The 15,361-nt window shown below is 52.0% G+C and overlaps 1 protein-coding gene across 9 annotated transcripts in view; it reads left to right on the top strand.

The window, feature by feature from the left end:
- Positions 1 to 15,361, top strand: part of Iqsec1 (IQ motif and Sec7 domain ArfGEF 1) — a 325,272-nt gene that overhangs the window by 291,470 nt on the left and 18,441 nt on the right. For all 9 annotated transcript variants that reach the window (XM_041640168.1, XM_041640160.1, XM_041640205.1 and 6 more), the window contains 3 exons: positions 1,112 to 1,403; positions 5,007 to 6,253; positions 13,975 to 14,136. In XM_041640168.1, coding sequence (XP_041496102.1) covers positions 1,112 to 1,403; positions 5,007 to 6,253; positions 13,975 to 14,136 — 1,701 coding nt within the window. The remainder of the gene's footprint in view (positions 1 to 1,111; positions 1,404 to 5,006; positions 6,254 to 13,974; positions 14,137 to 15,361) is intronic.

Below are 15,361 nucleotides of genomic sequence, written 5' to 3'. Positions count from 1 at the left end.
ACAGAATAGAATGTTCCAGGTCCAGGGCTGGGATGAGTCAGCAGCCAGTCCCTCTGTCCCCACTAGTTGGCCTTGCTCCTGCTTGGCATGAAGGTACTCTGTGGAGCAAAAGGCAGTGAGATGGAAGGGGACCCGCTTCCAGCCTTTGGTACCCGGGACAGTGTTTACATGGGACTCACACTCGTCACCGCGCTTCCTCTTCACAGGGAAAGTTAAAATGTAAAACACTTGAGTAACATCGGGTTTGCTTCTGAGTCTGCCATGACAAATGGCAGAGGTGGACCTTAGCCACAGGCCTTCAGTATCTGCAGGCTCTGGAGGCTGCCAGTCTGCAATGGAGGTATGGCCTGGCTGTCTTCTCCTGAGCCTCTCTCCTTGGTATGCCACCTTCTCCTCAAGTGTTCACACCGTCTTCTACCATATATGCTGTAGCCTGCATTCCCCTTCTTAGAAGGATACCAGTTCAGTTATACTAGGATCTACCCTAATGTCTTTCGTTTTAATGATCCTATCTACAGGGAGCTAGAGATGGCTTAGCTGTCAAAAACTCTTGCTTTTGCAGAGGACCTGTGTTCAGTTCCCAGCACTGACATGGTATCTCACAACCATCTGTAACTCTAGTTCCAGGAGATAGACATTCTTCTGACCTCTGCAAGCACAGACACATACATCCATGCAGACAAAGCACTTATACATATAAAATAAAGAAAAAAATGTAAAAAGATTCTGGCTCCAAATATAGTCATGGGGATATAGGGGTACAAAATCAATCCAGCATTTAATTCAGGTGGCAGGAGAGGTAGTGACCTTATTTTTTGAAAACACAATGAGTGCTTAGCACAGACCAGGCTCTGTTAAAAGTGCTAGGCACCATTAGTACCACAGTTGGTAAAAACCTCTGACATTGGAGGGCTGATACTTAGTTGGGAAGCCGGCCCCATCAGTACAGTATACCAGATGTTAGAATATGGAAGTTGTTCAGAAGCTCCAGGAAGATGCAGAGCAGAGGGCTCTGCAGAATCCCTGACTACCTGGGAGCACTCTTCCTTCTCCCACTCACCAGGTTCTGCTTTTCTGTTTAGCATGTGTCTCTCTTCTCTCTCCTCTGCAGTGTTGAAGGTGAGGCCCCCAGTAGTGAGACTGGCACATCGCTGGACAGCCCCTCAGCCTACCACCAGGGTCCCTTGGTACCTGGTTCCAGCCTGAGCCCGGAACACTACGAGCACACATCAGTGGGTGCCTATGGGCTGTACTCAGGGCCAGGACCACAACAGCGCACACGGAGGCCCCGGCTTCAGCACTCGACCTCTGTCCTGCGCAAGCAGGCTGAGGAGGAGGCCATCAAGCGCTCTCGGTCACTGTCTGAGAGCTATGAGCTCTCTTCAGATCTGCAAGATAAGCAGGTAGGTGGCAGGAGTCTCTTCCCGCTGTCCATGACCTCCCAAGTGACACAAGGCCTCAGTTGCCAGATGCTCTTAGTGATGGATTCCAGATACCAGCTATGGTGCCCATCTGAGGATGAGGGGAGCCCTGCCTTCACTTCTAGAGCCTTTTCCAGCCCAGCTCTGCTGAAACATGGGAAGGGATTTACACTGATGGCCAGGGGCACTGGCATCCTTTCTGGGGACTTATAGTATTTCTGGGGACTTACAGTATCCTCTTCAAATGTTGCCTTTGTAGGTTTCCATATCCCTCACTGCTAGAATCTGGCCTATGTTGGGCACCTGAGTGTCATGGCCCAGCACCACTAGAGCACAGGTTGCCAAGGTGGCTGTGGAGGTTCTTAGGTCCCAAGAAAGGCCTGAGGCCTGAGGGAGGGGGGTTACTTATTATCCTATCTAGAGACTGTGTCTCTACAGTCTCTAGAAAAAGTCTACATTGAATGCTGTAGCTCTTCCTCAGGCCTCAAACCCAAGGTCAGGTGGCCTGGCCCACTTTTGGGGTTTGCTATGTGCAGAGCAGATCCTGACGGTGCAGTTGTTCAGCAGAGAACAGGCTGGTGTGGGAATGAATGTCCACTGTTTGACTGTGTCTCTGAGCAATGCCAGATTTCAGGAGCTCTCTGAGCTTCATGGATGTGTAGAGACAAACAGAACATCTGACTGGCATTCCATAGCTCTGGGCCTTGTGCTTTGGGCAAACTCCATGTCTCCCAGGCAGTCCCTCAGCCGTGGGCTGACACCAGGACCCCTTCCCACAGCCCACAGGTGTTATCTCCCTCTCACCCATATCTGCTAGCCACTTTGTTTCCTTAAAGGAACAGGGGTCTAGGCTTATGCCATCTCATCTTCCTAAGGACATGGTGGGGTGCCCTCAGGGTGGACTTCTCCCTCGGCAGATACCTCTCAGTCTTGACCTCTCAGCCCTGGGGTGATGATTTGTGACATAGGATAGCTCTACCTTCCTCTGCTCACATGCTTTATCCTCCTTGTTAGTCGAGACTCACAAGGGGCCTCGTAGCAGTTCCCCCATAGCCGTGGACCTTGATTCCTTTGCCAGGTCAGCAGCAGGCAGAACAGCCTCTACTGAGTTTCTCAGCTCTGCAGAGATCCAGAGTGATCCCTGAAGAGTTTGTTGTAAAAGTCATCTGAACAGGACCATGAAATAGAATTGGGCAAGGTTGAGACGGCCTATAGGAATGATTACATGCCACAAATATGCAGCTGTTCACCTTCATTCCATCCATAGCTGGATTTCCGCTGGTGCCAGATAATAGGATAAGGGACAGCCTGCAAGATAAGGATGCTGCACCTGAGTGACATTCCTGGACAGTGGATGGACAAGCAAGTCATCAGACATTTTCACTGCAGGAAGTGACCCAGACCCTGGAGATCATAATTCTGGAGGAAGAAGTAGAGGGACTCTGTATCAGATGATGGTGGCCTGAAAACTGGTCATTTGAAAAAGAGCTAACAGTATTGCCAAGGCTTTGGTACAAGAATGACCTTGGTGTATGTGAAAGATAGAAAAGGTGGCAGAGAAGAGTTGGCACAGAGGCAAGAGGAGTGAGCATGAGTAGCCACATAGTGTTCCATGCTGCCTGTACTTCCTGGAGCAGGAGTAGGGTAGATTACATGAGAATTGTGAGGGGAAGGTAGGATTCCATCTTAGTGATAAGAGTCAGATGCGTTCTCCTTAACCCAACCCTCCATGCTTTCTTTCCCGTCCCTAAGAGCAGGAGGCCTGCATGGGGATCAGGGAATGGCCTCGAGTCTCTGGGTGGTGGCAGGTGTGCCTTGTGGAAGGCAGTTCCTCTGGATCCGAGTAAACATACCAGGGTGAGCCCTGGCCCCGGGGAAAGCCTTCCTGCCACTGGCTGTGAAGCCTGGCTACTAGCTTTCCTCATGTCATCTGAGATCAGGGCTAGCGTAGGTCCTAGTCTCTCAGTATGGTAAGAACTATATGAGGGTGTGGCATCCCATAGGTAGCAAGTGTTAGTTGCTTTTCCCTCCTCTGGGTCCCAGAAGTACTATAGATGGGGCCTCATGTCACTTCCAGACCAGAAGGCAGGATAGCCATGGTGAGTTCAGGATTGAGAGAGCATAGGGTTGGGACAACCAGTGTCTGCTTAGGGGAGGGCAGGAGGGGTCTTCCTAGAGCCCATTTCTGCCCTTCTAGTGAGCCATCATTCAACTCAATACAGACAGCAGGATGGACCCTAGTCTCCAAAGTCCAGGGCATCAAGGAAGGCCCTGGAGTAGGCTTTGGCGACTCTGGTATCTCCGAAGCCTTTGGCAGGGATTCCAGGTGGAAGCCTTCTTAGGCAGGGGATTGAAGGAAGGAAGGGGGGCTTCCTTCCTGACCCTGAGCTTTTTGCCCACTCAGCCAAATATAGTAGTTTTGCTTGTTGGTGTAGCAGTGCAGCCATCTCTGGACGGCAGTGAAAGAACTCCCCAGTCTCCTGGCTGTTCCTAGAGCTGCTCCCTGGTAGCCCTGAGATGGTGTGCAGAGGGGCCTCTCCTAGACTTGGGCCACAGCCCTGGCTTTGCTGTCTCTGGTGTTCTGTATCAGACTGTGCATCTTTCTAACCTAACCCGGGGTAGAGAGGGACCTCGTGTGTCCTTTTGCAATGCCATGCATGATGGATGAGGTGCTGGCTCATAGTGCCAGACAAGTGCAATTAGGATTTTACATCGTCCTGAGAACCTGAATCCTTTCCTCATTCCCACAGAGATAGAGCCCAGCCCCAGCAGCCCAGGACAGATTGCTGATTCCTGCAGACCAGGCTATAGCTAACTGTGTTTCATACTCACCCAGGATCCAGACTCAGGATTAGCCCTCAGCCTAGGTAGACTGTAAGGCCTGAGACTTCAGGAGACCTTGGGTCATTCTTGACAGATATTGAGCTGAGGTGCCTGAGAACTTGCCCAGCGCCCCTCACAACTCACAACCATGCCCATCAGAGCTCATGGAGCTATAGGATAAAAGGAGAGCCAGCCTTGCCAAGTCTTACCTAGGTCTCAGCTCAGCCATCTGTATAGCAAGGAGCACAGAGACCTGCATCTGCATCACGACTGCATCTGCCACCTGGGAATGGGGCTGAGCTCTTCATCCAGCTGCCCCTGGCCTGTGCCGGGCACCTGCCTTTCATCACTGGGAGCTTACCAGAGTACTAGAAAGTGGGTCCTACTACCGCCCCATGTCACAGTTAAGGAAATGGAGGACTTCGTGGTTCCAAGGCTTGTCCAAGCTGAAGAGAGGCAGAGCTGAGGTCAAGCCACACCCTCTGACTAGGTTCTGACCTGTTCGTGCCTCAGATTCCCCAGCTCTGGGGTCACATCTGTAGATAGATTTTTAGAAAACCTGCAGGGCCCATAGCTTCAATGGCCAGAGGTATTGAGATTCTCAGCACATGTGTGTTACTGCCTTTACCCTGACACTGAAAACCTCCAACCACCCCGTGGTGAGACCATCCCAGGTTACATCGCTACAGAGCATAAAAAGGGTAGATACCTGTCTCTGTGTCATCACACAGGGCCCACATTCTCCTCTCCTTACCCCACCAGGTGGAAATGCTAGAACGCAAGTATGGGGGACGCCTTGTGACCCGCCATGCAGCCCGCACCATCCAGACGGCGTTTCGCCAGTACCAAATGAACAAGAACTTTGAGCGCCTGCGTAGCTCCATGTCAGAGAACCGCATGTCACGCCGCATTGTGCTGTCCAACATGAGGATGCAGTTCTCCTTTGAAGGCCCCGAGAAGGTGCACAGCTCCTACTTTGAGGGCAAGCAGGTCTCTGTGACCAATGATGGCTCCCAGCTGGGTGCCCTGGTGCCATCAGAATGTGGAGACCTTAGCGACCCAGCTCTCAAGTCTCCAGCACCCTCCAGTGACTTTGCAGATGCTATCACAGAACTGGAGGATGCATTCTCCCGGCAGGTGAAGTCCCTGGCTGAGTCTATCGATGATGCCCTCAATTGCCGCAGCCTACACAGTGAGGCGGTACCAGCCCCAGACACAGCACGGGCCCGGGACGCTGAGCCCAAGCCAGGCCTTCATGGCATGGACCACCACAAATTGGATGAGATGACAGCCTCATATAGCGATGTCACCCTCTACATTGATGAGGAAGAGCTGTCACCGCCTCTGCCGCTCTCACAGGCCGGGGATCGGCCCTCCAGCACAGAGTCGGACCTGCGGCTAAGGGCTGGGGGTACAGCCCAGGACTACTGGGCCTTGGCCCACAAGGAGGACAAGGCTGACACAGACACGAGCTGCCGAAGCACACCATCACTGGAGCGGCCAGAGCCAAGGCTGCGGGTGGAGCACCTTCCCTTGCTTACCATTGAGCCACCCAGTGACAGCTCAGTGGAACTCAGCGACCGCTCAGATCGAAGCTCACTCAAGAGGCAGAGCGCCTATGAGCGCAGCCTCGGTGGACAGCAAGGCAGCCCCAAGCATGGCCCCCACGGTGGTCCCCCCAAAGGCCTCCCCCGGGAGGAGCCTGAGTTGCGGCCTCGGCCCCCCAGACCTCTCGAGAGCCACCTGGCCATCAATGGTTCAGCCAACCGGCAGAGCAAATCTGAGTCTGACTACTCAGATGGGGACAATGATAGCATCAACAGCACATCCAACTCCAACGATACCATAAACTGCAGCTCTGAGTCCTCATCACGGGACAGCCTGCGGGAGCAGACACTCAGCAAGCAGACATACCACAAGGAGACCCGCAACAGCTGGGACTCACCAGCTTTCAGCAATGATGTCATCCGTAAGAGGCATTACCGAATTGGCCTGAATCTCTTCAACAAGTGAGTTTCCCCTTCATGCATGGTGGACAGACCCACATGGCCTTGGCAGTCACAACACTAGGCCTAGGCAGGATAAGGCAAGAGGCGAATTGACCTTCCTTCCTGCTGTGAGCCTCTGCCCACCTCCCCACTGAGGCTGGAGTCTCAGGCAGTCTTTATAATAAGGTCAAGGCAGGATGCTGTGCCATGTTTATAGTTAGAGCAGCTTTGAATCTCAGGAGACCCAGCTCCTTCCAAAGACCATTGTGGAGGTGGCAGATGTTCCTGGGCTAGACAGCAGAGTGGGGACTGTTTTGTGGTAAATCCCTACCTATCATTCCCACCCATGTGTCCCCATAGCAGGTTCAGGGACAATATGAAGTACAAAGGTCTTGAACAAGCCGGTGGCAGGTTTCTATCTGTAGGCTACCGCTGACAGAACATTTGAGCGGCTGCTCTGGAGGGGCTCAGGGAAAGTGCGGCTGGGCCTTCCTGAGAGCGAAGCCATGGTAAGAGGTGGATATTTAAAGTAAACTATTCTTAGCAGGGTCAAAAATAGCATGGGAAGTGGGGAGGGCTGAGCACACCCTCGGAGGGGACCTTGGCAACTCTTGTTTAACCTGAGATTTCACATTTCCTTCCCTGGGGACTCTGGGATTTGGGGTCATCAGACTCCAGCCTGGTGTGGTTTCCCTGGGGGCTGTGGACCTGAAAAGCATGTGACTAGCCTGCCTGCTGGTTACAAGCATACACCCTAGGAGTTTCCCAGAAGGGCCACGGGAGGGTAGTGGGGCACAGTGGGGGTCAACCACATCTGAGCCACACCTCGCTGCTCCCTGCTGCTCCTTCAAGACTAGGATGGCATGATTTTGAGCATCCATAGCAGTACAGATGGACTGTGACAACAGAGGGACCTGCTAGGGAGGGTGTGGTATGTAGGCTGTTGAAGGTCTTGCTTGTTGGTGATAATGGACCTTGTTTCCTGTGTGCCACTTGGGGTGCACCTCAGCATGGTCCTCTGAAGGTCATTTTCTTGCTGCTTCAGCCTCTTCATGACTCTGGAAACATGACACTGTGTATGGACTGTCCCCCACACCTTCTCAGAATGACAGCGTGGAATTGTAGGCTCCTGGGTAGGGATTTTCTTTGGCATCAGAGCTACCAAGTTCGTGTTTAAAGGGGGCTATACCTGTTTCCCACCCCTGATCTGACAGTGCTTGCTCCCCACCCACAACATTCTGTGTTGCCCTGCTTCCTCCGGGCAGAGTATAGATTATATCATTGTCATTTGTATTTTCTGCTTACTTTAAAGCACCACCTGCCAGCTCTTTTCTGTTTCACCTCATTCAAATAACGGTTGAGGTTATTTGCCCATTTCTTCATGGTCACTTTTTTCCCCCTAGTTCTAAGTCTTGAGTTTAGGACCAGTGGCAAGTACTTCCCTCATATTTTGAGACAAGATATCGCAAAATTGCCCAGGCTGGCCCGGAACTCACTGTACAGCCCCAGCAGGCCTTGACTTTATGACCCTCCTGCCTGAGCCTCCTGAGATTCAATGTTTGTCACTTTTGAGGATATGTCATCATGGGGCCTTCTTAAGGATGACTCTCAGAATTAGAAGTATGTCCCCCGCTGGCTCCTTTTCTTTCTTGTCTTTTTCTTAGAGTTTTTCTTTGCAGATATAGTTTGAACACAATTAAAGGACCCCGAGAAGCATCTAATTGGCTTTAGCTGCACTGCTCTGATCTGATGGACATGTTTAATTTCACTAGGTGCAGCCACCAGTACCTCTGTGTTTGAAATTGCTTTTTCTTTTTATGTTTTGTTTTCTATTCTAATTATTTTGCCCTGCTGGGGACTGAACCCAGGGCCTTGAAAAGGCTAGACAAGTGCTTACCACTGAACCAAACGCCAACTTTTACACTCCATACATCTGCTGTGCGTGTGTGTTTTCATGAGTGAGCAGGTGCTGATACACTTGTGTGCCCATGCATACATGTGTGTTAATGCTATCTCCCCAGCCCCTCATGTGTCTAGGTATTAAGACAAGGACCTCGCCGTTGTCACATCTTTCACAGATAGTTGTTCCTTGTGAATTTTAGAATCAACTCATTGAGATCCTTCAGTGGACACTAGAGCCATCTCCATATTGGAAGTGAATTTGGAGAAATGTCCCCTTAACACAGCCAGAGACAGGACTGGAAGACCCAACCTAGGGTCATTCATAATTAAAACTAATGAAAATTAACTTGGCTATCCAGGGGCACTAGCCATGTGGTTGCTGGAGACCAAGGTAGGTGCCTACTGTGAAACACGCCAAGCCAGCCTAGATCCCAAAGGGGCAGCCTGCAACAATTCTGGTTCTGAGAGATCTAGCTGGTAGCCACTGGCAGGAACCAGCAAGGTTCCACGTGAAACAGACACCAAGGCCCTGGCTGGTTCTCAGCTCAGCCCCTAACAAGCACCTAGCCTCAGTTTCCTCCTTCACTCCAATCATGATGCCAGGGAACATTGGAAATTCTGAGAGAAGTCATGTTGCTTTAAGTTTGCCAGGTAAGCCAGACCTCTTTGCCAGTCCATTTCTAAAGCTCTTCCTTCCATAGGTGTGAGGAAGAGCTCTAGGACTCAGAATTGGCTGGCAGCTCAAGGTTTAGTTCACAGAACCCCAGGGCCCCTCCAGGGACAGATCTGAGAGCCTGAGCATTCTGGCCTGGGCTGGAGTGTAACTGCTTTGCCCTAGGGCCTTTGTGTTCTGAGCCAGGCCTTTACTCAGCATCCCAGTACCATGCCAGGTTCCCACTCTTAAAACCCAACTTTCATTCCCCTCTGATTTCACTCCCAGGCTCTGCCCCCTGCTTGTCTCCTCTCCTACTGCCCAGGACTCTGGTCTCCTGCTCTCACTACTGCCATTCCTCCAGGCCCTGCCTTTACTTGCATACCTGAGTTCCCTCCAGGACGCAGAGGCCTTCTACAATACTGTCTAGCAAGTGATACCTATATGTCCAGAGGATCCCTCTTAGGAGTCTTCAGAGAGCTGCATGGTGATCCACAGTGAGAGAGCCAGAAAAAGAAAATGAAACAGGAGAGCTGGGACAGTAAGGCGAGTGGTAGGGGCCTCACTCATGAGACTGTGCCACCTCCAGATGTCCTCAGGCCCCTGTCCAGACTCCAGGATGCTCAGCCCCCTGTCCAGGCCCCAGCTGCACATCTGGTAGGCAGCTCTCAGAGAAGGCAGGAATCCAAAATCACAGACAGAAGGGGACCAACTATACCACTGATCTACTCCAAGACCTGGAGTGTATCCCTGAGTCTCAGAGCCTCATTTGGCACACTTGAAAAAAATGGGTGTGTGTCCCTGCTCCCAGGACTTGGACAGGATTTAAGACAAAAAGGCGAAGGCCTGGCCTACAGCTGCCATCCCAGGAGGTACTATGGGTGGCTGCTGTCATCATGCTCAGCTCAGCCTTTGCAGTCAGACCTCCTACCACTGAAGAGGCCTTGGGGGCTCTTCTTGGCCTTGTGCAGCTGGCTGTGGGAGGGGCAGATGAACATTCATGCTCTGTAAGGTCCCTTCACAGTCTCGTTCTTGTTTTCACTCAGAGCCATCCATAGCTGCTTTTGCCACAGAGCTTGTAGTGGAATGACAACGAGAGACTGGAGGGAAGTGCCTACAACAAGTGTGGACTCCCAGTCATGCTTAAGTCTGAATCAACCTGATGTCAGGAAAGCTGGCTTAGCCAGACTTAGAGGAGGCAGGCATGCCAAACCCGGAAGTAGACAACAGGGTGGAACTGTGAGTGGACTCACTGCCAACCTCCTGCCTGTTCAGAAAGACCTCTAGGTCCAGACGGTGAGGTGGGTGGGGCATAGAAGCAGAAGCCAACACTTTCTGATGCTAGGTCCTCGCAGTATGTACTCTAGGAAGCTGACTTTCCTTTGCAGCACCCGGGTGGTGGCTCAGGGAGGTTTGGGGGCTTCCTCAGGCAACAGAGTACTGAAAGACCTGGCATTGTCTTACTGGGCATCCTGGAGCTCAGTGACTTGCCTCTTCTGGCCTCTGATTTTGTTGTCTTTAAAGGAAGTGGTTTCCTCCACCAGGAACCCTCCTGACTCCCCACACAGCACCTTAGAATGCCCCAGTCTCTGTGACCATAAAGCTGACACATTTTGTCCAGGTTGCTCTGGTGTTCCTCTGGTTGGTCCTGCTTAGGCCTGGCCTGTTTCCTCCATATAGTCTGCATAGTTCCCAGGGGCTTGATGGAAGATTCCAGCTTGAACTTCCTGCTTCATTCCTGCCAGATGACCCAGTCATCCCTAGGTTGCAAAGGCCCCTGAGAGGTAAAGTAATTTGCCCCAGGGTCTCCAGCCAGTAGACTAAGATTTAAGCCCAGACTTCCTGTTATCTGTCTCCACAGTCAGATAGATCCCTACCTGCCTCACACACCAATGAGAAAACTTTGTTTTGGAGGGTGGGAACTTGGTTGGCCTATGGCAGGTAGCTGAAGAGGACTGTAGCATGCCCCTCTACTTACAGTTTAAAGATCAAAGCAGGCCCTTGGCTTCTTTAGGGAAGCCCGACTAGAGACCACCATGTCTGCATAGGGCAGGGATTGCCTCACTCACAGTCGGGGAAGGACTGCAGGTTGTCCATAGCAGGGGCTCCATAGCATGCATATCCAGCAAAATGACTGTCCTCCTGCATGCAGGCCAGTGTGAGGTAGTGACTCCTGCAAAAAACCTCTTAAAGGCTCTCACTCAGCCCTGGAGCTACCCCTTATCACAACCTGTCCCCACTGTCCATCCACCCCTCACAGTGGCTTGCAGCTCCTAGTCCCTGCTTCTCAGCCACAGGTACCATGACTTCTATGACATCCAGATAGGGTCAGCCCTTCCTACCCTGGGCTTGGGTCACAAGCTGTAGTTGTCTAGGATTATGAGTCTTCCCTTTTACCTGTACCCCTGTCCACTACACACAAGCTTGCACAGACATACAAATACACATGCATACACACACATACACACCAGCAGAGACCAGGTCCCAATGCCCCTAGCTTGGCTAGTATGGTGCTCTTTTCCCCTCAGACCAGCCAGTTCTAGAACACAGAAACTAACTCTTAAGCATCCTGTTCCACGCATGTAGGCCTCTAAGCCCACTTGTCTACTATCTGTCTATCCTTCCTTTTTCCCTTCCCCAGTCCCCACTGCCAGCCAACCTGGGACAGATGTGACCCTCAGCCAGCAACCCCTTCAGGGCCTCTACCTCAAGGGTATCCCTAGGCCTTGCTTAAAAAGACACTCTCTGCTGCACTTAAGGACCTATCCCCCCTTAGGCTCCCAGGCCCCCTGACCATGCCACTAGTTCAGTGCCTGCAGCAGGTTCAGTGTCTGACATCTTAATTCCTGAAGAGCATATGCCCTGGGAGATGCCATAGCATAGCACCCTGTAGAGCATCCTCACTTTTCTGGGTAGGGGAACATGTGTGGGAGCCCATATCATGGGCCTGTGTATAATTATAGGAGCAGGAAAAAAAGTAAGAATGTGCCCAAAGCAGGGGGCAGAGTACCCATTTGGGTGGGAAATGGACCAGGTCATCTTGGGCTACTTCATTGCCAGCTGTGCCAGGACCTGACTGGCCAGCTTCATGGACTTAGCACATCTGCAGGACACTGCTGTCAAAGGACCAGTAGGCAGTAGTACCCAGAAGACAGAAGGCTAGACTCTGCGCACTGGGATAAGGGAATGTGCCTGGGCTCCCTGAGTGTGGGCACAGGCTGGGTCGGCTTGGGCTGACTCTAGAACACACTTTACTGCTCAGTAGCTCTCAGTGACTGCGGACAGAGGGAAAGGTTGCCACTCTGATCCAGATGCGCAGCCTGGCCCTAGGGGTTCCACACAGCTCCACCCTCCAGAGCAGGACACATATCCTGAGAGTCAGTCACCTGTACAACTATTTTCAGACTCATTCATGTCATCCTGTGATAACAGGGCCTCCCTGCAGGTGAGCTGAGGGCTCAGATTTACACAAACAGGAAATCAGAGGCTGAGAGCAGGAAGAAGCCTATCTGCATCAGAAGACACTCCTTTCCCTGGACCCTGAATTGTCCCACACACAGCCAGACAGGTGTCAAATGTACTATGCTCTGCCCTAGAGCCAGGGCAGGCTATAGGCTCTTTCTATACCTGCTGTGTCTGGCCTGTATATGGTCTGATGACCTAGCTAGTGAGACCACACCCTGGTGGGATGGGGAAGGCACACTTAACCCTGTAGTGCTGCCCCAGACACCTTCCTGTGGCCCTGGCCTCCCAAGCAGGGCCAGTGCGGTGCATCTGGTGGACATCCAGCCTCTGGCTCTGCTTCTGCAGCAGTTTGCTCAGCATGAAGCTTCCTGGTGCTGAGTATGTACTTCTTCCCAGGGCCTGGATGGTACTTCCCAGGGTCAAGTGTCAGTAGGTAGAGACCATTTCCTGTCTTCAGCTAGATTCTTGGCCCACTTCCCTCTGGGGCAGGGAGTACAGACACAGAAGGGAAAATAAGGAAACTACCTGCTGTAGGAGTGACAGTTTTGTGGGGACAACAGGAGCCAGCTGGTGCCCTTGGGAGCAACAGGTTGGCAAGAGATTTGTAGTGTTTTCTATCTGGGTCTGCAGTGGACTTGGTTTCTGCTACATGCCTGTGTTCTCAGCAGGCTTTGGGTGACAGCTGAGAGACTTAAAATTTGGGGTTCTCAGAGGACTTCAGGGTGCCATCCAGGAGTGGTCCTTTTCAGTAAGTCAGCGGGTCATTGGCAGGAGGAGCAGGGGTAGATCCAGCAAGTCTGGAAGCTGTAGTCCCAGCTCTCTGGAGGCTGAGGCAGGAATGAGTCCCCCCTGCTTACTAGCCTTTTCCTGTGGTCCTGCAGGCTTCCTCTAGGCAACTCCCTTTCCTGTCTGTGGCAGTCTTCTCTCTCTTCCTCCTTGTCCATTGCGCTCTCACTAAGTCCCCTGTTTGTACAGCCCTGGAAGGTCCAGATTGATGTGGTGTCAGCTAGGCCCTGATTGGATGAATGTGTGCATACAAAATAAAGTTAGGGGACCAATCAGGGCAGAGCTGTGGTTGTCTTTGCAAACTGCTTGCTGCTTTTCCAGCCTAGTAAAACCTGGGGGCTCTGGCTGTCAAGCTGGGGCTCTGTTGCAGCTGAGATTTGTGGCTTCCTTGCCCTCAGGGACCCCTCCTACCCCTAGCTCTGACTTAGCTGTCCTTATACCTAGCAGCAGAGAGAGAGAGAGAGAGAGGGAGAGGGAAGAGAGAGAGGGGGGACACAGAGCGTGTGTTTGTGACACACTTGCTGAGCTGTAGGAGCAGGACTCTGAATTGGTGCAGGTGGGTGGCCAAGCATTAGGATCCCTGCTTGTTACCTGTCTGCAGCTTCCATGAGGATGAGCAGGCAGCGAGTCTGTTGCTGTGTGGTGTTGTTCATGTTTGCACAAGTATCTATAGGTTATTGTGTCTCCAGCACCCACAGAAGCCTCTTCTGGGATCTAGGTAGTTGAGTGAGGGGTTTGGAACTAGACAAGACAGATGTCATTTTGAACTCTGAAGTCAGCATCCATGCTGCATAGGAGATCCAGGGGATGGAGTAAGTAAACAAACAGAGTTGGTAGATATGGAACACCTATTAAAAGACCCACCTCCTTCCCTGCTCCCCGTGCCCTAGAGGTTGAGCAGTCATTACTAAGCATTCTTCTTGTCCATCCCACCCAGGAAGCCTGAAAAGGGCATCCAGTATCTCATTGAGCGTGGCTTCGTGCCCGATACACCAGTGGGGGTGGCCCACTTTCTGCTGCAGCGCAAGGGCCTCAGCCGCCAGATGATCGGTGAGTTCCTGGGAAACCGGCAGAAGCAGTTCAACCGTGATGTGCTCGAGTAAGTCTGGGGGGCCAGGGCCCCCTTCCACATGCACAACTTGCTGTTAGCGATGAATCCCTCACATGCACATCACCTACTCATGTGCACCATCAGGCTTGCTGTTTGCTGGGATATAGAGTTGCCTCTTTCTTTCCTGGGATGGGTTCTAAACCCCGAGATGTTCAGGGTACTTCCTAAAATGCCCATTTGTCATTTGTCAAACATCTTCCTGCAGACTTCAGTATCTCACACCTACTGATTACCCCCATATGATGCCAGTGCTCTGTAGACAGATGTGGACAAAATTTGTTTGTTTTTCCACTATTTTGGGCCTATAGTTGGTGAATCTGAAGTTGGAGGACTTGGTGTGCCTGAACCCCACCTCTGCCACCCAGTCTTATTTGTCCCATCCAACACCCCATGCCATTTCTTACATCCCTACCCTGCCATGTTCACATTGACATCTGTGCCTAATGTAGACTCCACCCCACTCCACCCAGAGCCTCTTGCCATCACACATGACCTTCAGGTAACCCACATCTATGTGGCCTCTTTGATCAGTCCATTCAACTCTGCCTAAGCCATAATCTCACTTTCCTGGTGGGCAGCACTCAGCCACACTCCAACAACCCTGAAAGCTAGAGTATATGACACTGGGCTGTGGGAAACCCTGCAGAGAGGAGGACTCCTGGGCCCATCCTCCAGCTGCTTCCGGTTGTGAGTAGTGCTGCCCAGGGTTTATTGTCTCCCCTAGCAGAAGGGCACACAATTTCTCTACTGTGTCTCTGCTCGGAAGTACACAGGTGGGTCGGGCTAAGAGCAGTCCTAAGTGCGATGGCCTGCTAGCTATCTCTGCTAGGACTGCCCCCATTTCTATGACTACTGAGAGATTTTACAACTGGCAGAAATACTGAAGTACTGAGCCCAGGGAGAAGTCAATATTGGGGAGGGTGCACATAGTTATCCCTGCCATGTGCTTAGCCATGTGCTTTGCAGAGGACAACAGCAGCTGGGGAGCAGAAATGAAACAGGCACACGAGCATGGGTGTTCTGCAGTGTCCTGCAGTGTGGTCTCAGGCAGTTTGGCAAGGACTACTGCCCCTGCCCCTCCATCTCAGAGAGGTGCTGGCCAACACTGTCTTTTTCCACACAGAACACCAGGTATGAGGGGTGGGCCTGGGTCAGACATACCCACACATATACTCATGCAGAAACCCTTTCTGCACTTACACATGTGCACATA

This window comes from Microtus oregoni, unplaced genomic scaffold (assembly GCF_018167655.1).
Source record: "Microtus oregoni isolate MIOR12 unplaced genomic scaffold, Mior012 000002F_ref0000024, whole genome shotgun sequence".
Classification (NCBI taxonomy): domain Eukaryota; kingdom Metazoa; phylum Chordata; class Mammalia; order Rodentia; family Cricetidae; genus Microtus; species Microtus oregoni.
The sequence above is the reverse complement of the archived record's forward strand: the minus strand, read 5'-3'. Positions and strand labels throughout refer to the sequence as shown.